At 47.7% G+C, this 26,502-nt stretch overlaps 1 protein-coding gene across 5 annotated transcripts; it reads left to right on the forward strand.

Moving 5' to 3' along the window:
• The first annotated feature begins 561 nt into the window (after positions 1–561).
• Positions 562–23,465, forward strand: CACNB1 (calcium voltage-gated channel auxiliary subunit beta 1). Of its 5 annotated transcripts, none has more exons than XM_027873320.1 (14): positions 562–645; positions 4,160–4,249; positions 8,304–8,423; positions 8,621–8,743; positions 9,257–9,393; positions 11,074–11,150; positions 11,731–11,885; positions 13,035–13,115; positions 14,521–14,579; positions 14,793–14,902; positions 15,718–15,869; positions 17,702–17,797; positions 18,558–18,743; positions 21,060–23,465. In XM_027873320.1, exons 1-14 carry the CDS (start codon positions 562–564, stop codon positions 21,531–21,533), a joined length of 1,944 nt encoding a protein of 647 aa, XP_027729121.1. In that variant the 3' UTR covers positions 21,534–23,465. The 5 variants fall into 5 exon arrangements, with proteins under 5 accessions (XP_027729121.1, XP_027729123.1, XP_027729122.1 ...); XM_027873322.1 differs by lacking the exon at positions 11,731–11,885 and adding an exon at positions 12,752–12,771; XM_027873321.1 differs by having other exon boundaries at positions 4,163–4,249.
• The last annotated feature ends 3,037 nt before the right edge of the window (positions 23,466–26,502 follow it).

Consider the following 26,502-nt stretch of genomic DNA (forward strand, 5'->3'; position numbering starts at 1 on the left):
CGGGTAGGAGAACTGCAGGGCATAAGGTGAATCTGAAATTTCCCCTTAATAATCCTCAGATATGAGCCTCTGCTTACCCTGACACCAAAGGAGAAGGAGGCGCACACACACGAGCACACACGTACACACAGGCTACCTCTAGATTCAGCCTTCAAGTCCTTTCCACCTGCCCCCTCCCCACCCTCACCAGCCAAGATTGGCAAAAGGCCCTCATCTATAGCTCAGCCCCAGTAGCGCCAAGAGGGGCGTGTCTGCCTCAGGCTGCCTGCTCATTGTCTAGGAGAGGAGCTGGGGGTGGGGGGGACGGAGGGGGAGTCAAGGGGAGGGGCCAGGAAGGAGGAGCAAGCTGGGTTGGGGCGGGGGAGATGCTGAGGCTCCCGGGGCGGAGGAGAAGTAGGAGGCGTTGGAAGGGAGGGAGGGAGGGAGGGAAAGGGGCATCTGGAGGCTGGGTGTCTCTTCTTTCCACTGGATTTTCCCATGAGCTGTGAGTGAGCCGGTTTGGGCTGGGCTGGGCTGGGCTAGGCTGAAGCTGGGGCTGGGGCGGGGTGGGGGGGCCTCTCCATGGTACAAAAGACCAGTATGTCTCGGGCCTCTTATCCACCCACCCAGGATATCCCGATGGAGGTCTTCGACCCCAGTTTACAGGTGAGATATGGGGTGGGGGATGGCTGCCTGGCAGAGAAGGGGGAGGCTGGTGGGGGAAGAAGGCAAACAGATCCAGGAAAGGTCCAGAGGGACCTCTTCTTTGAAAGACCTCGGGAGCTCTGGCCAACCCGAGAGAGGATGCCAGGGAAGAAGGAGTTAAGCCCAAAGGAGCTAAAGTGGGGGTGCTGTTCGGTGCCTCCCCCATTAACCCCGATGGGTTAATGATTGATGGGTGATTGGCACTGAGGCAGATAGATGCAGAGGTGGGGAAATAGAAAGGGGGTTGGTGTCAAGGGTCCCTGCTGTTAACCTTCTTTCCTCCTGGTGCTCTGACCATTCTCAGTACAGGCTGTGTGTGTGTCTGTGTGTCTGTGTGTCTGTGTATCTGTGTGTGTGGGGAGGGGGTCCTTGCTATAGGGGCCCCAAGGGCTGGTTTATAAATCTAAGGGATTGGCTTGGGGGGGGCGGGGGAGGGAATAGGAAGGGAGGCTGGAGAGGCAGTTGGTGTGGGGGGGGGTAGCTTTCTGGGAGCAGCTGGGGGAAGCAGGCAGGGAGATGAATAGGATGCTCTGAAGACAGCAGAAGCACTGCTTCTGATTTAAGGCGCTGGTTTAAGGGCTGAGGATGGTGTCGACTGGACATCACAGCCCGGGGGCACCAATTATCTAAGATGGTTTAAGGCAGGGTAGGGGCAGACTAGTGAATAAGTTGCTACCAAGTGACAGCTACTAAGGGTGATGGAGGCCCCAAACCTGGGCAGTGGGGCAGGAATCAGCACTACCAGGCCATTTCAGCTCCTGACTAGGGATTACTCTGGTCTTCCCATTACTAATCTTAGACAAGGGCTTCTCTCCCCTCTCCTCCCCCCACAACTTTCAATCAACACCCTGCCCCTGGACACAGACTACCCCAATACAGACTTATGATTTCCCAGAGCCATCAAAGGCACCCCAAAGTTTGGAAAGTTGGGCAAATGCCAACCCATTATGGGGGATAGGAGGAACAAAACCACCTGAGAGGGGGTATTTCTAACACCCCCATCATGCACACATGCATGTACAGTTTCCTGAGTTTTGCTATGTATTACTAGGCAAGTTGCCCCCGCAAAAGTGAGGCATTCCCTGGTGTGATGGAGACCCCTAATCTGGACAGTGGGGCACAAGGGGGCAGTACCAAGCTGAGCAGCTACCAGGACTAGGAATTTCCCTATTTCAGCCCTGAACCCAGTGATAATTGCCTCTTCCCATCCTTTTCCCCAGCTCCCCAGGTCTCTAAAACTGAAGAGGGGAGGTAACATTAACCTCTCCTTTGCTGTTGGCCTTCTTTGTGGGAATGTGGTTCAATGGGTGTGAGACCTAAAAATATCCCCCACCTCCCACCCTAGGCCCCTTGGAGCCAGGAGGCAGCTGGCTTGGGCCTTCTCCTCAGCTGTCCCCTGTCTTTCCTCCATGCCACTCCCTACTTCCTTTGCCTGTGGTGGGGGTGGGGGACAAGTCAGGGAGGAGGTGAGGGCTCCTTATTAACTCACTGTGTGACCCTGGACAAGTCAATTTTCCTCTCTGGGCCTCAGTGTCCTCATTTGTAACATCTGTAACATGAGAAAGATGGATTAGATGCTCCTTAAGGTTCCTTTCAGCTCTGAAAGTCTATGAGTAGATTCCTTCTACTTTCCTCCCTCTCTAGGCTTATCCCTGGAGAGTGGTCTCTTAGGAGTGGTGGTGGTTGATGGAGATAGGAAAGTACTTTGAGTCCCAGAACTTCTTTAGGGAGTGTCTAGATGCTCCCTTCCCCCAAAATATCCCCACCCCTCCTTGGGACTTGCTATTTAGACACTTTAGTCCTCTCCTCCTCCAAAGGTTAAGGTTGTTATAGAATCCTAGATTTAAAACTCAAGGGACCTTAGAGGTCAATGAGCCCAGCTTCATTATTTTACATGTGAAGAAACTTGAGGCCCAGAGAGGTTAAGTGACTTGCTAAGGGTCATCCATCTAGTTAGTATCTGAGATGGGATTCAAATCTAGGTCTTCCTGACTCCAGCTAAGTTTGTATGACCATATGACCTGTTCCACTGTAGATGGGATAGTATTGTCTACTCTTTGGGGGAGCATAGGGCCGGAGTATTGCTACCTTAACCACTGCAAAACAGGGGAGGTATTTGTGTGGTTTTATGGAAGGTAGGTCAGAAGGAGGGTTTTAGATTAGTCCCATTTTGGGAAGGGGGAGAGAGAAACCCTCTTACTACACAAAGTAGTCCTGTCTCCCACACTAAGTTTGTGACTGTGGGAGAGTCTTAGCCCTAACCGAGCCATCTTGTGCCCCTCCATGGTAGTGTTGAAGGGATATGTCACAGGGTTTCTGTTTTCCAACTGGTCCAGATCTGGATAGAGGACCAAAGGGAGAGGGGGCATCTTGCAGGACATGAGAAATGGTGACATGCTGGGCAACATGAAAGGTGGAATGAAAAATTTTTTGGAAAGATGATATTAGAAGTGGGATGAGGTGTAGGGTGAGGAATGTTTTCCTTATGGAGTTTGGGATATGTGTTGGGCATGCAGGGAATTATACTGAGGACTTTTCATTGCCAGTGGATGGAGGGCCTGGCAAATTAGGATGGGAGAGGAAATATGCTACCAATGGAGGTGGAGTCCCAGTTGGCTTGTTTACTTTCTCAGTGGCCCCTTAGCTCCACTTCTTATGTGGGGTATGGAGGGGATATTGTTTTTCAGTAGTGGTTGGAACTTCTCATATCCTCAAGCTAGCCACCTTCTTCCCAATTCAGATCCCTAGTCCTCCTACACCCCTTCCCCCTCAAGGCCCCAGTTGCATCTCTAAGGATTACTTTAGGTCTGATTCCCTGTTTCCCAAAGTCTTCCTATCTGAGCCTCATCTCCCCAACTCCTGGCTCCCAGGAAGAACTGGGAGAAGGGAATACTGTTCTGATGAGGAGTTGGACAGTTACAGGAAAATCCAGAAAAGGATTTTCCCAAGAGCCTGCTGGTGAGTCTGCACACTGGGTTTTCAATTTCTCCTTTCTCTGGGGGACACACGCAGAGCATTCCCACTGCGGGGGGAGTTGTGGGAGAGATCACTCTCCTCCATCTCTCTCCACTCCCCCATAACCACAGGCCAGAGTTCCCATCTTCCCAAAGGCTGCTGAAGTCTGCACAGCATCTTAATTAGCTTTTTTCAGCTAACTAGACACTGGCTCCAGCTCTGGGGAGTTGGGGCGGCTCCTCTGCTCCTTCGTCCTGATCTCCCAAGCATGAATGTGTTATGTTTCATTAGCATCCCCCAGCCCCACCTCCATATCCCAGCAAATGGCTGTGGCCTGGTCCATGCCTTCAGGAAGAAGGGGACCCTCTCAGGCCATACCACCTGGGAAAGAGGATATGGGGTGGGGAGTAGAGGAGAAGGCTAATAGGAAGAAAGGGAATTTGTAGTTACAAATCTTGGTCAGGTCTGGGGAATAGTGAGTAGACTTTCCTCTGATTTTGCCTTTATTGTCCCCCATTAGCAGGGCAAGTACAGCAAAAGGAAGGGACGGTTTAAACGCTCGGATGGCAGCACCTCCTCTGACACCACATCTAACAGCTTTGTCCGCCAGGTAAGTGGCAGAGGTTGGGGGATGAGAATGGAGGGCAGTGGTCTGAGAGTCCTAGAGGAGAACTTTGGTTTGGAATCAGGAAGTGGGCCTGCCTACCCTAGTCCTCTGCTTCTAGAGATGCCGTTTGGTGCTAGTCTGGCAGCTTCCCTCCATCCCAACACTTCTTCTGTCTTTGCTCAAGGTGTACTATTGATGGTGCCTAGACTCTTTGGGTCACATTTATGGCACGGATTTATAACCCCCATCCTGTAGTCAGTTCCATTGGCACCTACCCCTGAACATCTTGGTTACTTAGATTTAGGGACACCTTGCCTTCCTTCGGGTAGAACAGGCTTTTAACTCTGCCTATTTTCCTCCTGTCTATTTTCCACCTCACTGGTAGTCTTTAGACTGAGGGAAGGAATAGGGGGAGAGGTCTCCCTGGGACCGGGGAGGACACCCTGGAAAACTCTGATCTGAAAATAGCTAGAGGAAATTTGTCTACACAGCTTCTTTGAGGAGAGATAGATTGGGGATGGGAGGAGGCAGTGCTGAGAGTGGAGAGGCAGTGAAATTGGAGGCAGAGGGCTTTAAACCAGAAATCTTGGCTATGGTGTGATGAACAACATTGGAAAAGCTAGTTTATGGGTCTTCTTTTCACTCTGCTCCCCTTCCTCACAGCCCACTTTGTTCCACCCCCAACTCCAACCAACCAAACCCAGGCCCCAGTGAGAAGCAGTAAGAAAGGCGATGCAGTTGTCATGGCAACCATGCATCTTGACAAGGACCTGGTACCCAGAATAGATGGTGCTCCAATGGCAGAGTTCCTGATGCTGGGGGTGGGGGGTGGAGGGCGGAGCGCTGCTGGCGAACGGAGAGGGGGTGAATGGCCGGTAGGAACACATGAGAAGGGATGGGATATACTTCCAGAGGTCACTCCCTCCTGAGTCCAGGAGAGGATTGAGTCCAGTGAGGTTCATTGCAGTTCAAGGCAGTCTTCTTGTCTGTTTCCTGCCTGTCTCCCTTATAACAGGTTGTCCTATCATGGACCCAGAACCTACCACAGACAATAGGTTGGGAGGTAAACCTTCATTTCAGGGTCTTCTATCCCTTCAACAAGGGGAAGTTTTTGTTGGTCAGTTTTCCTACTGCAAAGCTAGGCCAGTGCTGGGATATAAGATGAAACTGTACCCCATGTTGTACCTTTTGGTAGAAAAAAACTCTCAGGTCTTACAGAGTTTGCTAAACCAGGGGACTCAGGATTGTCCCTATGCACATACCCACACACCATATCCCCAGTTCTCCAGCTCCTCCCCATTCCCTGACCCCACTCATGGTAGGAGAGGGTGCCCAGTTCCTGCTGTGTCTCTGGGCTAAATATACCCCAGCAGTTTGCAAATGTAGCAACTCTGCCTGTAACCTGAGCCCCCTGGTGGGAGCGGGCAGCTTGGGCAGCTCCTGCCCATCCCTAGGGGATGGGCAGAGAGGGCACCAACATGGAGACACCCGGCCAGACCAGACAGGCCATGGTGGTGAGCACTGGGGTGTGGGTGCATGCAGACCCTCAGAGGGGCTCAGAGGGAGATGAGGGGTTGGTGTGGATGACCTGTCTCCTTTCACCCTGGCCTTCCCATTTCCTTTCCTCCCGTCTGTCCGTTTCTAAATGTATCTTCCTGTGTCTCTGGTCTCTCCTCATCTCTGGTTCTCTTTTTGTGTCTCTTTCTTCCATTCTGAGTAGGCCCAATCTTGAGGGGAGGTGTTCAGGAAGGGGGAGGGTGAAGGTAGATATCTGGAATTACCCCTCTCCAGTCTTCTTGTCTAGCCTTTTCCCTCCTCACTCTTCTATGCTTAGTCTTCCCCCTTCACCTAGTTCCCTCCACTTTTGCTGTCTATGTGGGAGGGGTTGATTGATTAAGTAGTATATTGACTGGATATGAGAAGAGGGGGGTCTTTTTCTTCCTTTCACTTCTCCTTTCATGCTTATCTCTTAAATCCCTTCACTATCTAGACCCATTCTATCCATCACTTAAGTTAATTCACTGCCTGGACCTCTTCTCTAGGATCAGCTTGGCTCTTTCCTCCTCATCCCCTCACTCTCACTCTCTCTCTCCCTCTGCCCCTACTTCCCAGACCTATTCCTCCCCAGAAAGAGCCAAAGGTCCATCCTGGGCAGGTAGAACCTCTTCCTGCTTTCTGAGACAGACTGAGAAAAGGTTTCTTCCAGCTCTGACCACCTTCACAGCAATATACCCCACCCTTGTTCAAACACCCCCTCACAGACAGGCACAAAACCAACCCTCACTGCTCCCCTCACTCACACACCCACAAGCAGTAACACAATCAGGCACACACTGTCAGAAGCACACACAGGCTGCAAGCATCCACACAGTGCACTCTCTCTCTCTCTCTCTCTCTCTCTCTCTCTCTGTCTTTCTCTGTCTCTCTCTCTCATTCTCTTTCTCTCATTCTCTCTTTTTCTCTCTCATTCTCTTTCTCTCTCTCTCATTCTCTCTCTCACATTCTTTCTCTCTCATTCTCTCTCTCTCATTCTCTCTTGCTGTCTCTCTTTCTCTCCCTCCTTCCTTCCTTCCTTCTCTCTTTCTTTGTCTCAATCTCTCATTTTCTTTCATAATACACAGTTGTGCTCATACATGCACATATAGAAACATTCATTCAGTCACATAAATATGAAGTCAAATAATCATGGGTGTATACAGAAAAATATTCTGATTTGTACTGAGCATTCTAGTCATTACCACCACCCAGCTGGGCACAGCTTCTAGGACAGGTACACCTTAGTTTGAACATTCTTGTACCCTCATCCCTGCATCCTTAGAAGTGTTCAATGTTTTTTTTCCATCTTAGGACCCATAAAGCAAGGAATCCTCCTATAGGTGGGAGGCTGCCACTAACATCTGTTCCAGACTTGCTTCTTCAATGTGCACTCTCTGGGAAGCCCTTGTGTCTTAACAATGCCGAATGAGGGGATGGGGGCTATGATGGAAGAGATGAGTGCCTTCAAAGAAGGCACTTGGGTCTCTGGGATGATACCCAACAATGCCAACCAGAAAGATGACTTCAGTGGGCAGAAGGGCCTGGTCATGGTGGCAGGTTGGAGGGGGTGGGGCAAGGAAAAGTTCTGATTCTGCCCCTCAAATAAACAGGAAACAGTACAATTTTGCTTTTTTGGCATCTGTTGCAACCAGGTTCCCCATGCTGGGCTAGGGCACCCACTTCTAGCAGTGCAGTGAGCCCAATTCCAGGGCTGGGCAAGCTGTAGTTGGCTGGCAAGTATGCCATGGGTGATATGAATTAGTCAGACTCAACTGGAGGGAGGGGATACACAGAAGGGAGGGAGGGCTAGGAGGCTGCAGTGACATGCATGTTGGCATTGCTCCCCTGAGCTTGTGTCCCTATCAAGTTCCCTTCCCCTCCGTTGGCCCCCAGAACAGCTGTTCCTCACCTTAATCTTGCCCAGGCGAGTGCCACCTCTTTCCCTCAGTGACCCTGACCCCCTCACCCTTTCTCCCCATCCTCTATCTCAATCCTTGTTCCTTCTCCCTAGTGTTTCCACGGTTGCTACCCTAGTGACTCTTTTCTGCCCTCATGTTACCCCAGCCTCTGGCCTTCTGTTGTGTAGTCAAATCTAACCCTGATCACTCTTCCCCAGGATCTCCTCAACCCTGTCCGATGGCTCTTCTGCCTCTGTCCTTCTCCTCTTGGGTATTCAACCCTAACCCTGACCACTTTTTCCCAGTATCTCCTATTCCTGTCCAAGGTCTTCTTGGCTTCTCTCACTCTGTCACTCACATCCCAGTGTTCCAGTAGTCCTCAGAAGGCTGTCTCCCCAGCTCAACTCTCTCCCCATATGCGCCCAGCTCCCATTTGTCTCCTAGTGCCCTCCCAACCTATGTTGTGTTACATGGAACTGACTTATTCTTGAAAATCTCCAGATTGGGTTCTCTATGGTCCCCTTACCTGCTTTCAATGCAGCTTTAACACTCAGGGGGAGGGGGGCCTGTGGAATTGAGGGAGGAGGAAAGACTACCCTGATGTCCTTCTCTTTCACTTCCAGGGCTCAGCAGAGTCCTATACCAGTCGGCCCTCAGACTCAGATGTATCCCTAGAGGAGGACAGGGAAGCCCTGAGGAAGGAGGCAGAGCGCCAGGCATTGGCACAACTTGAGAAAGCTAAGGTAGGCTCAGGGGTGAGAGATATTTTGGCTTGGTTGTTATGCTCCCATCCCCACCAAAGGTTTAACTTTCTCCTTGACCAACCCTCAATTTCCATCTAAAACCTTTCCTCCAAAAGGTGGTTGCACAATGGTGCTCTCTGGACAGGGAAAGAGGAGGTTCACTCTTTGCTTTATATACTTCCCTCACTCTTGCCCAGACCAAGCCAGTGGCATTTGCAGTGAGGACAAATGTGGGCTACAACCCATCACGAGGGGATGAGGCGCCTGTCCAGGGCATGGCTATCACCTTTGAACCCAAGGACTTCCTGCACATCAAGGAGGTAGGGGCTAGAGAAAGTGGGGCACACATACAGATGAGGTGGGGCAAAATGACCGCAAGGCTGGGTAGTCACGTAGGGAGGGTAGAGCTCTCCAGAGTGACAAACATTCGAGTGTAAAGTGGGGGTGTGAGAGGGTCAGGGGAAGGGGGAAGAAGGGAATTAGTGCAAAGAGAGAAACAGGAGCCCTGAGCAGCAAATCCACAGATGCTCAGATTGACAGTCAAGTAGAACTTAGGGAAGGGATTGGTTCTTGGCAGGTCTTCAAAATTGGAGGCGAACTAGAAGATGCATTTTAAGGGGCAACTCCTTGGAGGCTAAGATGGGTCAGAGTTACTAAAGCTAGAAGTGTTCTGGGAGTTGAAGGGATTTCTTATGAGCTAGAGGAAAGGAGGAGTGACAGGCAGGGATTCTCCCTATCTTGGGGGAAGGCTGTTGTGTCATCCTACTGTAGGTCAATCTCTCCTCCCAATATCTGCCTCAGCCTCCCCCACCTCTTTTCCCTTGCATGTGAAGAAGTATAATAATGACTGGTGGATAGGACGACTGGTGAAGGAGGGCTGTGAGGTAGGCTTCATCCCCAGCCCTGTCAAACTGGACAGCCTACGGATGGTACAGGAGCAGAAACTGCGTCAGAATCGTCTCAGCTCCAGGTACCTTTCCGGGGGGGGGGCCAGAGTGAGTGTGTATGTCTGTGGTTGTGCGTCCCTGTGTAAGTATAATATCCCAATGATTGCTCATTCTAAGCTTTATCCCAGTACTCTGGGCATTAGGTTTAGGGGACTGCATGAAGAGTCTGAAACGAAACACTGGACAAATAGGTCCAAAATGTGGAGCAGGGTTTACATGGCACACGATGGTTCTTGGGGTCCAGGAAGCAGAGGGTACACAAGGAGAGAGTAGCATGGTGTCATGGGGCTAGAGTGCCAAACGGTGGTCTAAGTTCCCCTTTGATACTTGGTAGCTGGGTGTCCATGGACAAATCAAATCCTGTTTCCCAAGTCTCAGTTTCCTCATCTGTAAAATGGTTTACCATACCATAAGGGTCAAATGAGATTATGTCTATAAATCAGTTTGTAACCTTTAAAGTGCCATACATCAGCTATTGAGGGACAAAGTGACTTACTGGTTAGAAGACTGGCCCTGAGAGTCAGAAACCTCTGATACATTCAAGCCGTGTGACTGCGCACAAATCACTTCACCTCTCAGTGCCCCAGGCAATTCTCCAAGTCTGTATAAGCTACAGACAAATTTCTGATCCTGTCAGTGGAGGTAGTTTTCAAACTGAGTTTTCTACACCAGTGGCAATCAAATTTTTTGGTCTCAAGACCCCTTTACACTCTTAAAAGTTATTGAGGACTCCAAAGAGCTTCTGTTTATATGGGTTTTATTACCAATATATATCATGTTAGAAATTAAAAGTGACACATTAAAAATATGCATTTATTCATTCATTGAAAATAATAGTATATACATTAACATAAATAAACATTTTTATGAAAAATAACTATCTTTTACAAAACAAAAAAAATTTGGTGAGAAGAATCACAGTTTCACATATTTCTCAGGTCTCTTTAGTGTCTAAATAGGAGAGCTGGATTCTCTTATCTATTTCTGCATTCAATCTGTTGAGATATATTGTTTTTGCTGAAGTATAGGAAGAAAATCCAGGCTTACATTAATATATAGTTAGAAAAGGGAATACTATTTTAATAGGCACATAAGATCTAAGTATTATTATAGTTTTGACCAAAATAATTTTGACCTGGCAGACCCTGTGAAAGGGTCTCAGGGACCCCTAGGAGTTCATAGACCATACTGCATCAATGAAATTACAAGTCCAGACTTCCCAAAAGTCAACTATTCTTCTCATTCTTGTCAAAATAGTAATTATTATTCCCATTCTTCTCATCCTAGAATCTTATCTATTATCATTATTATGCTGTCTAATCTTTTGGATGGGTTCAGATAGAAACAATCCTGGGACAAGTTGATAGCCTGCTGTTATTTCTTTCTATTCAATGTCCTATTCTTGTCATTTAAAAGATGAATCATGGTGTAGCACATAGAGAGCCGACCTTCAAGTCAGGAAGACCTGGGTTTCAGATCCCTCCGCTGCCACATGCTGTTTGTGCGACTCTGGGCTCAAATTATTTAACCTCTCAGTGTTTGGGGCAGCTCTAAGACCATAGTTGTCAATGTGTACCATTAGAGTTTCCTGTATGAGTGAAATCACAATTCCATTCCCTATCCCTGTATTATTTATTATTAACAGATGGTTCCCTGAATTCTTTGCTCATGAGTTCATTCCCTTCATCTTTCTTCCCTTGCAGCAAATCGGGAGACAACTCCAGCTCCAGTCTGGGAGATGTCGTGACTGGCACCCGAAGACCCACTCCGCCAGCCAGCGGTAAGAGCGCCTTCCCCTTCCTCAGGGGACCAGGGAGTGACAGGGAGGGAGCTTTCCTGGAGAGATGAATCTTAGTCTGGAGCTCCATAACAATAGTTCCCTTTCCTCATACCACTCCAACCTTTGGCACCTAGACAATGGAAAGGCCAACCGGTACCCTCTACTCCTTGGCCCCGCCCCTAACGTTCACATCATCCACTTAAGGTTCTCCCCTTTCCATTAAAGGGTAAGAGAGTCAGCAGGCTGGGCACGTTAGCACCACCCCCATGCCTGCCACCCACCCCTCCCCCTTCATGTCTCTCCTCCCATTTCTTTGGTGGCACCATTTCTCTCACCCTCACCCAATCCCATGTTCATTCTCTTTAGCACCTTTCATTCACCTCTTCTTTCTCTTTTTTTTTCCCTTTCCCCACCCCTGTTTTCTATTCTGTTCTACCCATGACCTTCTGTGTCTATCTGTGTGTGTGTGTGTGTATGCGTGTGTGGGTGTGTGTGTGTGGCGGGTGTTTCTTTCTCCTGCATTCTCCTTCTGTCTATCTGTCTCTGTCTCCCCTTCTCACTTTCTCCTTCTCCGACCCAGGTAATGATATGACTAACTTAGCTTTCGAGTTAGATCCCCTAGAATTAGAGGAGGAAGAAGTTGAGTTCTGCGACCAGACCGGCTCCCCTAAGCCTAGTGTTAGCAGTATCACCACCCCGTCTCCCCATGGCAAGCGAATCCCCTTCTTTAAGAAGGTAGTCATTCTATTCATTCTCTGTATTCATCCCTGTGTCCTTTAGTGGAGAGTAGCAGAGACTGGGAGGGAGTAGGAAATATAGGTCTGGGGTTGCGGGGGGGAGGGAAGGAAGAGACATATTTGACTCCTATGGGCCCCTGCCCAGACACTATGCCAACCTGATCCTTTGAGAGTATGAGGTAAGGAGTAAGGGGTGTGTGAGAAGGGTGTCTCTAAAGGGGGGGTGTAGCAAATTCAGATCCTCATCTACACCTGCCGTGTCCAAGAAGGAGTTATTTCAATAATCACATGGTCCCCTATTTCTATGCATGGAATGCTTTGAAACACTTTTAAACCTTTAAAAGGATGGGACCATGATGACAGGCCATAGTTCTCTCCCCTCTCCCACAACCTTTGTGTGGCAATGGGACTTTCAATCCCATTCCTACCCTCCTGCGTAGAAGATAAACATTTCAGATTTTCCGAGGGACCCATTTCAGAGAACATTAGTTGACCTTTCTTGGTCACTAACCAATAGAACCCCAAAAGAATAAGAACATTTCCTTCCTCCTCATCTTCATCTCAGAGCCCCAGGTTGGGGAAAAAGGTGTGGAGTTGGTGGTAGGGGACATTGAATCCTTCCACCATTCCCTGGGTCTCAGTCGGGGGCCAGTGGCAGGCAGGGCCTTGCCTTCATGTGGGGTCCCTGCCCCTCTCCCTCAGCTGCTTGTCACTAACACGCATGCCTTGTTATTTCTTCTCATCCACCCTGCTCTCTACAACCCTCCTGTTTCCCCTGGTTCCTTGTCCTTTGCCCCCTGTGCCTGGGTACCCCCTCTTTCCCCCTCCCTTTCCCCACCCCATGCTGGCAATCACTGGACCCAGCCAAACAGAAGCAGAAATCGGTAAGTAAGATGACTTTCTGTGCCTCCTCCCACCCCCACTGGGACAAAGCAAGGAGGGTGGGGCTCCTAATAACCACCTGCTCCATCCTAACCCATTCCAGTGGATGGGCACTACTGCCTCCCTTCTCTTCCATTCTTCACATATGGGCCCTGAGACCAAGGAATGGGAGTGGGAAAGGGAAGGATCACTGAGGGGGGCCCCAAGGATGGTGGAGAAGAGGCTAATGCTGCCCCCCACCATAGGGCCTTTTCCTTTTCCTTAGGCGGAACATGTGCCCCCTTATGATGTGGTACCTTCCATGAGGCCCATTATCCTGGTGGGACCATCACTCAAGGGTTATGAGGTGAGTGTTCCCTCTGTCCTGAACTTCAGACCAGGACACTGGAAGTTGGAGCCCTATAGAGAGACAGACTTCCCTATGGGATCTCATAGATAGGACCTCAGGAAAGACTGGACAGAGGAACCCCTTATCACCTGACACTAACTACTTTGATTCAGGGAGTTCCAGTCTTTTATTTCTTTTTTATTCAATTAACAAGCATTTATTTTTCTCCTTTCTATCTCCCTAATTGAAAAAAGAAAAGCTAAACCTTTTTAACAAATATGCATAGTTAAGCAAAACAAATTTCTGCATTGGTTGTGTCCAAAAATACATGTCTGGTTCTGTCCCTTGAGTCTATCATCTCTCCTTCAGAGATGGGTAGGGGTAGCATGCTTCATTTTCAATCCTCTAGAGTTGTGACTGGTCTTTGCATTGATCAGAGCTCTTAAGTATTTAAAGTTGTTTGTCTTAACAGTGTTGTTACTGTGCAAATTGTTCTTCTGGCCCGTTCACTTTAAATTAATTTATATAAGTCTTCCCAGGCTTCTCTGAGGGCAGTGGCACAGTGGATAGAGAACCAGGCCTGAAGTCAGGAAGACTCATCTTTCTGAGTTCAAATCCAACCTCAGATACTTACTAGCTGTGTGACCCTGGGCAAGTCACTTAACCCTGTTTGCCTCAGTTTCCTCATCTGCAAAATGAGCTAGAGAAAGAAATGGCAAACCATTCCAGTATCTTTGACAAGAAAACCCCAAATGGGGTCACGAGGAGTCTGAAACAACTGAACACGAAGAAAGCTTCTCTGAAACCATCCTTTTCATCATATATTATGAATACAATAGTATTCTGTACTTACTATGTATTATTACCATGTAGAAGTAGAATAAAATAGTATTCTATTATGTCCCTATGCCATAATTTGTTGAACCACTCCCCAATTGATGGGTATTCCCTTAGTTTCTGGTTCTTTGCCCTTATAAAAATAGCTGCTATAAATATTTGTGTATATATGAGCCCCTTTCTTTTTCCTTTGATCCCTTTAGGCTATATGCCTGGTTAATAGTATGGCTAGGTCAAAGTGTATGCACAGTTTAGTGAGTTTGAGGACATTGTTCCATATTGCTTTCCAGAATAATTGGACCAATTCACAGCTCCACCAAGAGTATGCTTAATATGTCTATTTTCCCTGCAGCCCCTCCTCCCACTTTGTAATTTTACATTTCTATCATCTGTCAATCTGATGTGGAACCTGTGAGTTGGTTTGGTTTTAATTTTTCTAACTATTAGTGATTTGGAGCACTTTTTCAAATGGGCATCTAACCTTTTTAAGAACTGTCAGGAGTCAGGCAGGAGAGAGCCAGGGCAGCAGCTAAAATCCTCTCTCTCCCTTTAGTTGCCCTTGTTCCTATTTCCTTCCCTTCCCCAGGTCACAGATATGATGCAGAAGGCTTTATTTGATTTCTTGAAGCATCGATTTGATGGCAGGTGAGCTCCTGCGTGTTCTTGCCCTATCCTCAAACACCACCTGGTCTTTGACTGACTCTGGGGAGGGTTAAGACTGCTGAGTAACCCGGTCCAGGAGTGGAAGGTTAACCAGGGGAAGAGAAGTTTCGTGGAAGGACCTAGAGTTTGGGAGAGGGGAGGAAGGAGCAGAAAGGAGGGCAAACTACTGACCACTTCCTCTTTCCCTGCCCCCAGGATCTCCATCACTCGAGTAACAGCTGACATCTCTCTTGCCAAACGTTCTGTCCTCAACAACCCTAGCAAACACATCATTGTTGAACGCTCCAACACTCGCTCCAGTCTAGGTAAGGAGAGGGGGGTCATCTGCCTGACGTAGACAGCAGGGTCCAGAAGGATTCAGTGGGAACAGCAGTGGAACAGGGCTTGCAGTCAGAGTTGGAGGTGGATCCTGTTTCCCCCACTATCCCTCCAGTGTACTGGCTTTATGCCTGCTTCTAAGACACTAGATGCCAGCTTTGCTACCCAACCCACCTTGTCTGAGGTAGGTCAATAGCTCATCTCTACATCAGAGCTGCCTTTTCCGTCCAGTGTCTGGACACTCCCATCTGATCCTCAATCTTTCTGCTCCTCCCCCTACCACAGTCCCTGGTTCCCTTCCCCAAGCGCTCGCTCTCTCAATCTGTCTCTCAATATCTCTCTCTCTCTCTCTCTCTCTCTTAATCTCTCTCCCTCTCTTAATCTCTCTCTCTCTCTCAATCTCTCTCTCTCTTTCTTTCTCTCTCCCTACGCTCATTCTTCACATCCACACCCTCACATTCTATGGCCTTCCTTCATGGTTTATATGTCTTCTTTGATCAAAGAGTCCTGTGCTTGGAGTCAAAACTGAATTTAAGGATTCATGTCAAAGCTCATATACTATGGGCAAGTCACTTAGTTTCTTTGAGATTTAGTTTCTTCATCTATAAAATGGGGATAATAATAATGGCATTATCAGTCACAAGGTTGTTTTGGGAAAAGAGTTTTGTAAACTTTAAATAGCTACAAAAGGTGGTCTGTTCCCTATCAAAGCCTATGTCTCCTTCCCCAGTGTTCATGTCTCCTCACTCAGTCCCTGTACATTCCCTTTAACCTTCCTTTTACGGTCTCCCTGATCTCTTAGCTGAGGTACAGAGTGAGATTGAACGGATCTTTGAGCTGGCCCGGACCCTACAGCTGGTTGCCCTGGATGCTGATACCATCAATCACCCTGCCCAGCTGGCCAAGACATCGTTGGCCCCTATTATCGTTTACATCAAGATTACCTCCCCTAAGGTGTGTTCCCCCTCATCCCAGCTCCACTCTCCATTGGTCATCCTAGGAAATTCCTAGACCTGCCCTGCCAGGCAGGAAGTCCCTACCCATAGCTCAGGCAGGTAAGAGATTCTAGGGACAGAGACATCTTGGCCTTCCCTCCCTTCTCCATCCCAGTGTCTTCCACTCAACTAGCACCAGAGAAGTCCTTGTTAACTGCCTTCCATCCCACCCTCAATCTGTTATCTCTTGTCTGGCTTTCAGTAAAAAGGGAAAGGACAAGTAATGCTGGTTTAGTTCCCCCATCGACTCCTTGGCCTGTTCCTCATAGATGTTTGTCTTAGAGGAATTTTTTTATATCTTTATTATATATTCTCAGAGCATAGACTCAGGGTTTCTAAAAATGGCCAATGAGAACAAAATAAAAATTTTCCCAAGGTTTATAGTTTCTAGTTATATCAAAGAAAAAGGAAGATACAATCAGTCCAAAAAGGAAAGGCAAAGATTTACATTTCAAAGCTATGCTTGTAAGATTTACATTTCAAAGATAACAGAATTAGATCAAGTTGTAAATCATCAAGAAACACAGAAAAGTTTCTAGCAAATGGTTATCTTAAAACAAGATATCCTGCTATGTTTAGCAGGAATGTATATGCATAGCCTATATCAGATTGTTTGCTGTCTTGGGGAAGGAGGTTGGGAGGGAGGAGGAGAAAAATTTAAAACTCAAAAGTTTATGGAAGTGGTTGTTGATAAATCAAAATAAATTAATAAAAAAGAAAACAAAACAAGATATCCTGCAAAATAGTAATATTCCTTTCTGTCCAAATGGAAGGTAGAGATCCTCTATCAATCTTCCTTCTTATAACCCTTACCCCTTTCTACTACTCATCCTGTTTCCTTGTTGGGTAAAATAGATTTCTGTACCAAATTGAGTGTATATTATGTATTTTTCATTTTTTGAATCAGTTCATATGAGAGTGCACTTCAAACATTGCCCTTACCTCCTTATTTTCATCTCTACTTCTTAAAGGGGTTTCAATACAGTGGTAGATGTATGTGTCATAGTCACCAATTAAACTGTAAGCTCCATGAGGACAGGAATATTGTTGGTTTTTTTTTCTCAGATAGTTGTGTCTCCTCCAGAGCCTAGCAGAGTGTTTTGCACACAGTAGATGATTCATAATTATGGAATATAGTTCAAAATGGCTGACCTAGGGAGAAGGTGGAGAAGTGGAAAGTGAAACCTAAATCAATGTTAGAGGTGGTGGGTGCGTCAGCCTGAAAAAGATAAAGTGAGAAGGCAGCTTAATTACATCCTGAAAGTCCTTGAAGGTTTGTCATCATCACAAGAAGATGAGGACTTTGCTGTTTCTCATTGCATTGGAGAATACCGCAGGGAAGGGGGTTACAGCCACAGTAAGAGGAATTTGTTAATCCCAAGCAATAGCTTCCAGATGAGGATTGGTGTGAGACTCTAGATCAATTGGCCGAAAGATCGTGACTTCTTAAGAGTCTTATCCAGCTGTGGCTAGAGGCTAGGAGTGGAAGTGGGTATTGAAAAAAAAAAATCTCTTTCTTTCCCTCTCAATCATAAGATTTAATGAGCATCATTTTTATATTTGATAAGAACTATTTGTAAGAACTTAGCATGGTTCCTGGCACATAGTAGGTGTGATATAAATGCTTATTCCCTTCCCCCACCCTTCTTCTCTCGTCCTAATTCTGGCCTCTCTCTCAAGTACCTGGCATTCCTTCCAATCAGGGTACCTAACCCCTAGGAACTTCCTCCCCTATGGCCTGCCTCACCTCCTGTTTCTCTTTCCTTACTTTCCTCCCATCCCCAAATATAGGTACTTCAGCGCCTCATTAAGTCCCGAGGAAAGTCTCAATCCAAACACCTCAATGTTCAGATAGCAGCATCAGAAAAATTGGCACAGTGCCCACCTGTGAGTATTACTTCTCTCCTCTCCCCCTCCCCCCCCACCCAATGGAGGAAGTAGATAGGAGGCAGAGGTTTGGATGGAAGGATTAGTCTTTCTGGGAAGTCACAGTAGCCCAGATATGCAAAGTATTTTGATATCCTTTGGGGATGGCTACCAATTAGACTGACTATGGGTCTACCTTCTGCAAGAAGCCTTTCCTGGTTCTCTTTAAGACCTATGCCTTCCCTCTGAGATTATCTCCAATTTATCTTGTATCTAGTAGTTGTTTGCATGTTTTGTGAGCTCCTCAAAAGCAGGGACTGTTTTTGCCTTTCATTATATCCCCAGAGATTGTCTCAGGCCTTGGCACATAGTAGGAGCTTAATAACTTGACTTGATAGGCACAGGATGCTTCTTCTAGTCAGAATAGTCAGTAGGTGCTCACTTGGGTTTCTCCCTCTGGGCTCACCATGGACCGTCTTCTTTGTCCTTTTCCCTTACCCTATTCCCACTCCCCACCCCCAACCTTTCCCCACCATGCCCGATCCTTTGGTCACACCAACATGGTGTGGTAAAAAGATCAGTAACTTTGGAGCAGGGCTTAGGCTCCAATCCAAGCTATGTTATTTACTATCTGTGTGACCTTAGGGAAGTCATTTGATCTGTTGGAGCCTCAGTTTCCTTACCTGTAAAGTGATGGGTTTGGATTAGCCCTATTTCTAAGCTCTTTCTTCCTAGGCTCCACTCCCAGCTAATACTAACCAACTCCTTCTCTCATCTATAGGAAATGTTTGACATCATCCTGGATGAGAACCAATTGGAAGATGCCTGTGAGCATCTAGCAGAGTACCTGGAGGCCTATTGGAAAGCTACCCACCCACCTAGTAGCACACCGCCCAACCCGCTGCTCAACCGTACCATGGCCACTGCAGCCCTGGCTGCCAGCCCTGCCCCAGTTTCCAACCTCCAGGTACAGGTGCTCACCTCCCTCAAGCGCAATCTCAGCTTTTGGGGTGGGCAGGAGGCCTCCCAACCAAGCACTGGTGCTTCCCCACTGCAAGAGCATGCTCTCTAGTGGGCATCTACCAGCTACCCACCCATTCCAGCAGCAATGTGGGATCTGAGAGCAGTGGACATGGGGGTAGGGAGAATTTTATTTTGTAAAAAAGTGGTAAGCAGATGCTGTTGTCTTTGTGATCTTTGTTTAGTTATGGCCCACCAAGTAAGCTAATTCCTGGGTTATATTCCTGACCTTGGTATCTACCCCTAGGCCACTTTGGAACATGGAACCATCCAAAGTCAGAAAAGGACCATAGAGTTCATCGAATCATAGGGTTTCATGTTGGAAAGGACTTTAGAGATCATTTAATCCAGCTGTCTCATTTTACCAATGAGGAACCCAAGTTCCAGTGATGTTGCATCTTACCCGAGGAAATGAGATTCAAATCCAGGCTCTCTCTGACTTCAAACCCATTGTTTTTCCACTATATCACTGGGCCTCACGCACTATGGAGGAGGGCATTGAGTCCCAGAGAGGGAATGTGACTTGATTTGGTTGCCCAATTCTACCCTCTGGCACCATTACCTAGTAAAGGAAGTCTTCAGGCAGGAATCTCATTGGAAAAACACTTCTGAGAGACATTAAATAGAAATAGAATCTTCCACAGGGGGTCCCCAGGACCCAGAGAGACCATACAGTAGGATCCTCAGAGATACAATGGAACAGGAATTCCTAACTTGGGGGTCCATGGATAGATTTCAAGATGTCTCTGGACTTGGAAGTGGGGAGAAAATGTATTTTTATTTCCACTAAGCTCTAAATGAAATTGAGTAATTCCATCAATTTTTTTTTTTTTGCTTTTTGGTGAAGCAATTGGGGTTAAGTGACTTGCCCAAGGTCACACAGTCAAGTGTCTGAGGCTGCATTTGAACTCAGGTCCTCCTGACTCCAAGACCAGAGCTCTATCCACTGCACCACCTAGCTGCCCCATTTTTTTTCTTTTTGGTCCATCAATTTTTAAAAAAATGTCAGGGGTCCATAGACTTCAACAAATAGCCCAAGGGGATCCATGACAGAAAAAAATTAAGAACCTTTGCAAGAGAGGGACCCTGGGATCCCTGAATTGATGAATTCCATGAACTGACACTATGCCATCCCTTTCTCCCCTGGATTGTATCCCTTACCTCTAGCTTTCCTGAGAATTCACCTTCAGTTCCTCAGAACATGAAAGCTATCCCTAATTTATGGGATCCCCTTGTTAGGGCCATATCCCTTCTCAGCCACAGCACAGCACCTCTATGTCAACAGAATACTGGGTGCCCGAGCACCTGATCTTCATTCCTTTCCAATTGAGAAAAAGCATCAGAACCTTCCCAACCTCATGTTTTGAGATCCTTGGCTTTCTTATGAACTTGTGACCCTTAATCCTAGCATGTGAATGGATATGAATTGCATGGGGGCTCTGTGATGGGGGGGATGTTGTTGGGAATGTGATGTGGGGCCCGGTAGAAGTGGACTTGTAGCCCTAGGGGTGTGGAGTAAAAGAGCCCAGATCATTCTTTGGTCCCTTAAGGAGAAACAAGCATTCCTAAGTAGCTCATTAGATTGTAGTTGTAAAGATGGGGCAATTAGTCACCCTAACTGGAGCAATTATTAACCCCAACTAAGGGTTAATGAGTGGTGATTCTAATGAGATCTTTTTTAATGATTATTAACACGAATGGGACATTAATGCTGGGTAGAGCTAAGAGAGCATTAACGATTTTTCATGGTAACCAAGCTTGATTTCACTAGCTCACTGGCTATTTATTCATGCCCATGAATTCACTTAGTTTATTTGTGACATTGATGAATAATTATAAACACCTCATCAATGATAGAAATCCAGGTTGGGCATCCCCCCTTCCCATCTGGCAAAAGGGGCAAATCCCTAGGAACAGCCTCTAGACACTCTTCCCAAGGTTTAGAATCTTGGGGTTTTGCCTAGCCGGTCTTCACTACGACATCCTATCCTTAAGGAATATAGAATGTCCTCTTTAACTGAACCCACTGCTAACCAACAGTCCAGTGCCAAGCAGATGTGCCCAACCTTTCCTGGAGAGTCCCATAAGGAAGACCTGCCTCCTTCAGCCCAGTCACCGCTCCATCCCTGCTGGTGGGAGAGTTGGTGGGGTGCCCCTCTGCCAATCTGGGTGCTTTGGTGTGGCCACTAACTTTTCCTTGCTTTTGTGTTTTTCTCACCTCTTGCCTGTTCTGCATGGTGTGTGCCGCCTTACTGCTAACCAGGGAGCCTACCGTGTGCCTGGGGATCAGCCGTCTGAGCGGGCAGTGGGAGAGCGAGCCAGCTTACATGAGTACCAGGGTGAGCTGGGCCAGTCCCAGGGCCTCCACACCGGCAGTCACCCTCCAGGCCGGGCAGGCACTCTTCGGGCACTGTCCCGCCAGGACACTTTTGATGCTGACGCCTCAGGCAACCGTAACTCTGCCTACATTGAGCTGGGGGACTCTTGTGTTGACATGGAGACTGATCCCTCTGAGGGCCCAGGGCCTGGAGACCCTGCTGGGGGCAGCTCTCCACCTGCCCGACACGGTTCCTGGGAGGAGGAAGATGAAGAAGAGGAGGAGCTGCCCGACAACCGAAATCGGGCCACACCCCGGGGCCCCACCAAACCCCAGTATTGTCCAGAAGGGGGTGGGGCTATGCTGGGCAGAAACAAGAATGAGCTAGAGGGCTGGGGAAGGGGTGTCTATAACCGCTGAGGCTGGAGGGCAGGGGCTGGGAGGAGATAGGTTTCAGGGTAAGGAAAGAGGGCAAATACTGGCCAACCTGGAGAGCTAGGAGAAGAGTGGGGTGTCTCATCTCCTGGGGGCATTGTCACCCCACATAGGTAATCACCTCACCTAAGGAGCAATAGCTTTCCCTCTAGGGGGAGGGTATCTCACCTGGAGGGGCGGGCTGGGATTATCCTCACCCCAGAGGAGGTTACCTCACCTCTGGGGGACATCTCACCCTTCTGGGATGCCTTTACTTCACTCTTTTTTAGAAGAGTATAGGTATAGAGTATTGTCCAACTACTCTGTGGAGTGTGATCTCACTTCCTGAGAGGGGAAATGACCCTTCTTGGGGTGGGTGTCTCACTTCTAGGGGGAGAGTCCTGCCCTTCTGCGATGCCTTTGCTCACTCTTGTGGGATATCATCTCACCTCCTGGGAAGTGGGGGGAGCGGGGAGGGGTTCAGCACCCGAGTGCAGAGTATTATCCTGCTTTGCGGGGGAGGAGGTGGGTCACCTGAGGGAATGAGGTAAGTGCCCTTCTCTAGGCTGTTTACCTTCTTTACTTTAGGGTGTTTTCTCCCCAAAGTTCATTAACCCTTTTAGCCCCAGGTCATAAGCGAAAGTCTTAATAGGGTTGGCATTTCCCCCCTCCCATCTACTCTTGAGGAACTGGGAAGGGTGGAGAAGAAGGGTTCCTCCTGGATTGAGAAATGCACAGAACATTCTTTCTATGAGACCTATCTCCTCTCTTGAGCCCTAGATCCAGCTCCCTCCTCATTCTCCAGTTTCTTGGCAGCTTTGTTAGGAGTTCCGGGGTAAAGGATGGAGCTTGTAGCCCTGTCCCATTCATATTGGTGGGGAAGGGTCCTGGGTGTGAGTGAGTAACCAGCATCAAGTTCATGATCACAGATCCCCGGGGGAGGGGAGGGGCTGTCTAAGCCTAATGCCTCAAACACTTGCGGGAGGAGAAAGATGGGAACCTCTCCCTTTCTTGGGGCCCATCTGTCCACCCCCATGCTTCAGCCTCTGACCCCTCTCCCATGACCTTTGCTTCCAGTCACCAGTACACTTTACTCTTGCCAAGCCTAAACAAGAGGAATCTCTTTCCTCTCCCCACTCCCTTAACTCCATGCCTCTGTGGTATGGTACCCATGGTAAGCTGTTCCCTGTCTCTTCTGGAAACCAAAAAACTGTTTTCCCTATTCTTGCCCTGGAGACCAGTCCTATTTCCCTGGCCCAGGCTTAGCAAGGAAAGAGGCCAGGGCCTTGGCTGGCATTGGGACGGTGCCCTCACCCTACGGGCATTGCCCCATACTGACCTCAGCTTCTCCCTTCTGGAGTCCCTGCTCGCTGCTGCTCTGTGTCTGCCTCTTGTGTTATTAACTCCATCTCCAAGTCCCCATTGCTCTGAGGAGAGGCTCCAGGCCTCATTGAGACCACCATCCTCTCCCATTCCACTTAGGGTTGTCATCTTGACTTGGTGTTTGTAATACCCCCCCAGCTCTCTCCGGGGAAGAGAACCATTTGTGCCAATGAGGTCTGGGCCCTGCCTGCCTCAGGGATGGGCGCCATCATGCCTGTCTCACCACCTCCTGTGCCAACTTTGCCCCCAACTCCTCACTCACTTTGGGGAGGGTAGGTGGGGACATAGCTTCAACTCACCCGTTGGAAGACACCACTGCCCAGCCTCTCCCCTTTCTCTCTGTCCCTCCTCCTGAGCGTCTGTCTCTCCTCCTAGACGTCTTTCCCTCCTATCTCTTGGTTGAATATTTTCCCAGATATATATTAAAACAAAAAACAAACAAAAAAAATACCCCACCAACCCCTGTCCTTTCCCTAAGCCTGGTCCTTTTTCACCACCATGCATGTGGGAGCAGGTGCGTGCATGGACATACTCGTGAGCTGACATGCATGGGAGAGGGAGGGGGTGCGTGGGACCATAGTTGGCAGGGGGCGGGGTGGGAGCTATGAATAAAAAGTGCCAGAGCTGTTGACTCAAAGAGAAAGTCACCTCATTTGCATACTGTTGTGCAACTCATTTCCCCAAGGTTTATCTCATTCAAGAGGCACAGAAGCTGCTGAGGCCTGAGTGGGCTTCCTTTGCCTCAGCTCCCTACTCTTCTCCAGAGAGAGGAAAAACAATGGGGGGGGGGGAACAGTAAGTGGGGCAGGGTGACTGCCACACCGAGAGGGAACCAGACACAGCTTTTACAGTCTCTGAAATGGCATTCTATTTTTTCCTCCTGGAATCCCACTTGGATGTTGTCTCCTCTCTCTGAGGAGCTGTCTGCCTTACATCCAAATTCTTGACCACTGCCATCCCTCACAAACCAATGAAACTCTATGCTTTGCTTTCTTATCTCCCCCCCACCCTAGTAGTTGTAAAATATTGTTGGGAGGAAGAGAGCTCAGATCTGGCTATGAGGGGTTCTAGGAAGCAAAACTGGGTGTTTGGCCAGATTTTATAATGTTTGGAATATCATGGGGACACCCTACGCCATGGGAGATCTAACAGACCAGAGATGACAGGTGCCCAGTCAGTCCCTGCCTGACTGCCCATAGCTGACAGGATGTGCAGGAGGTGGAAGCTTTTGACACTTGTTAGCACAAGACCTCCCCCACCCTTGCCCTTGCCCTCATTTCTCCCCTCCCCAAACACATACATTCTCCTTTCTACTCCCTAGTCCCTATTAGGGTTGGGGATCTGGGAAACTCATTCTTCTGACAGGGGCTTTTCTCTTTTGAACGGGGTGGGGGAGGGTGTAAAGAAAAATAAACAGTCCCTGTAACCAGGGAGTTTACATTCTACTGGGGAGGGAGAAGGGGGATCCAATATGTACACAGATAAGTAAATCTAAGGTAATTTCAGAAAGATGAGACCACTAACAGCTAACCACATGAAGGAAGGACTACATGTAGGATCTGGTCCCTGAGCTAAGCCTTGAAAGAAGCTAGGGCTTGATTTTTTTTTTTTTGCATGTCTTCACAGTTTAATTTCAAGCTGGCTTGATCTGCATTGCATGGGAGTTCAGTCCAAAACTGGGCCCCCCCAAGGGAGTCAGTTCAGAATTGGCTCAAATGGATTTCGGGGGGTACAGCCTTATATGCCCTTTGAAGAGTAGGTGTTCCCAAAGGATGCCAAGCAACTCTGGGAAGTGGCCCATATTAAAATGAGGTTCTTTCAGTACATGACCCCTGTTACTAGATCCTGGTCAAGGAGACTTCAATTTCCCTATCACTTGTCTTAACAATAGGGAGGAATCAACATTCTCCCAGACCTGTCTAGGCTACATAATGAGTGGGAATAGATAGGGCTTGATTTAAGAGATAAGGCAGGAGTCTATCCCCTACATATAGGAAAACCTATAAAGAGGCACAGAATGTTTGAGGGATAATTAGTAGGCCAGTTGGACTGGAAGAAGTATATGAAGGAGAGTAATATGAAATGTCTGGAAAAGTAGGTGGGAGCCAGACTTTCAAGGGCTTTAAATGTCAGGCTGTCTAATTTGCATTTTAATCTTAGAGGTAATAGGGAGCCACTAAAGATTTTTGAGCTGGAGAATGACAAAGAAAGACATATGTTTTAGTAATATTGGTTTGGCAACTGTGTAGAGGATGACAGCACAGTGTAGGGGCCTAATAAATGTTTATTGACAGTAAACAAAGGGGAGAGACTAGAAACAAGAAGGCCAGTTAAGACTATATTTCTTTTTTTATTAATTTATTTTGAATTATTAACAATCACTTCCATAAAGCTTTTGAGTTTTAAATTTTTCTCCCCCTCCCTCCCCACCTCTCTTCCTAAGACAGAACACAATCTGATATAGGCTATACATATACATTCCTATTAAACATATTTTCACATTAGTGATGTTGTGAGTAAGAATTAGAACCAATAGGAGGAACCACCAGAAAGAGGGAAATAAAACTCAACAAAAGAAAAAAAAATAGCAAATAGTATGCTTCGATCTGCCTCCAAACTCCATAGTTCTTTGTACTGGCTGAGAAGGGTTAAAAGACTATATTGCAATAGTTCAGGCCAGAGGTGATTGAGGGCCTGAACTGGTATAGTTCAGAAGAAAAGTTAAGGCTAGATAATCTAGATTTGGAAGTCACCTGTATAGAAAAAATAATTGAATCCATGAGAGTGGATGAGATCACCAAAAGGGAAAGTGTAGAGGGAGAGAAGAAATGGAGTCTTGGAGAACACATGTTCAGTAAATGGGAAATGGATCATAATCCCACAGAGAAGACTGACGAGGCGTGGTCAGACAAGTAAGGGAAGAATGAAAGAGAACACGTCATAGAAGCCACAGAAGAAGAGTGTCCTGCAGGAGCTGGTGAAGTCAAGGAGAAGAAGACTGAGAAGAAGATATTTGATGTAACAATTAAGAGAGCTCTGACAACATTAGAGAGAACGGTGTTGGTCAAGTGGTGAGGTAGGAAGCCAGACTGCAAGGGATAGAAAAGAGATAAGCGGTGAGTGAGGAAATGGTGTAGACAGCCCACTCTAGAAGTTTAGCTGTGAGATGGAGAAGAGATGTAGGATGATAGCATGAGGGAATGATGGGGTCAAAAAGATTTTTTTAAGGCTAGAGGAGACCTAGGTGTATGTGTAGACAGCAGGAAAGGAGCCATTGGATTAGGAGAGTTGAAAAAGGAGAGGAAGAGGGAGCAGGATGCTCCTGGATGAGACAGGACAGTTTGGAATCAAGGGCGCAAGTAGAAGGGCTCATCTTGGCAAGAAGACTGGAACAAAGAAGGAGAGAAGAGGTGCCAAGGCAGAGGGATTTTGACGAATAGAGTGGTAAGAAGGAGCTCACCTCAGTAGTCTCTATTTTCTCAGTAAGGAAGAAGATGGAATACTCTTCTGAGGGGCAGGGGATGAGGTGTAGGGATCTTGCAGAAAGAAGAGAAGGTTTAGAGCTGCCATTGGAGAGAGTATGACAGAAAGT

Source organism: Vombatus ursinus, unplaced genomic scaffold (genome assembly GCF_900497805.2).
Source record: "Vombatus ursinus unplaced genomic scaffold, bare-nosed wombat genome assembly UNPS02014801.1, whole genome shotgun sequence".
NCBI classification, from domain to species: domain Eukaryota; kingdom Metazoa; phylum Chordata; class Mammalia; order Diprotodontia; family Vombatidae; genus Vombatus; species Vombatus ursinus.

What these genes read in the sequence shown, in the direction of transcription:
- CACNB1 (XM_027873320.1), top strand. Translation starts at nt 562, where the DNA reads ATGGTACAAAAGACCAGTATGTCTCGGGCCTCTTATCCACCCACCCAG. An exon ending in ACTTCCTGCACATCAAGGAG is followed by an intron (nt 8,744 to 9,256) that starts GTAGGGGCTAGA and finishes TTGCATGTGAAG; the next exon opens with AAGTATAATAATGACTGGTG. An exon ending in CAGAATCGTCTCAGCTCCAG is followed by an intron (nt 9,394 to 11,073) that starts GTACCTTTCCGG and finishes CTTCCCTTGCAG; the next exon opens with CAAATCGGGAGACAACTCCA.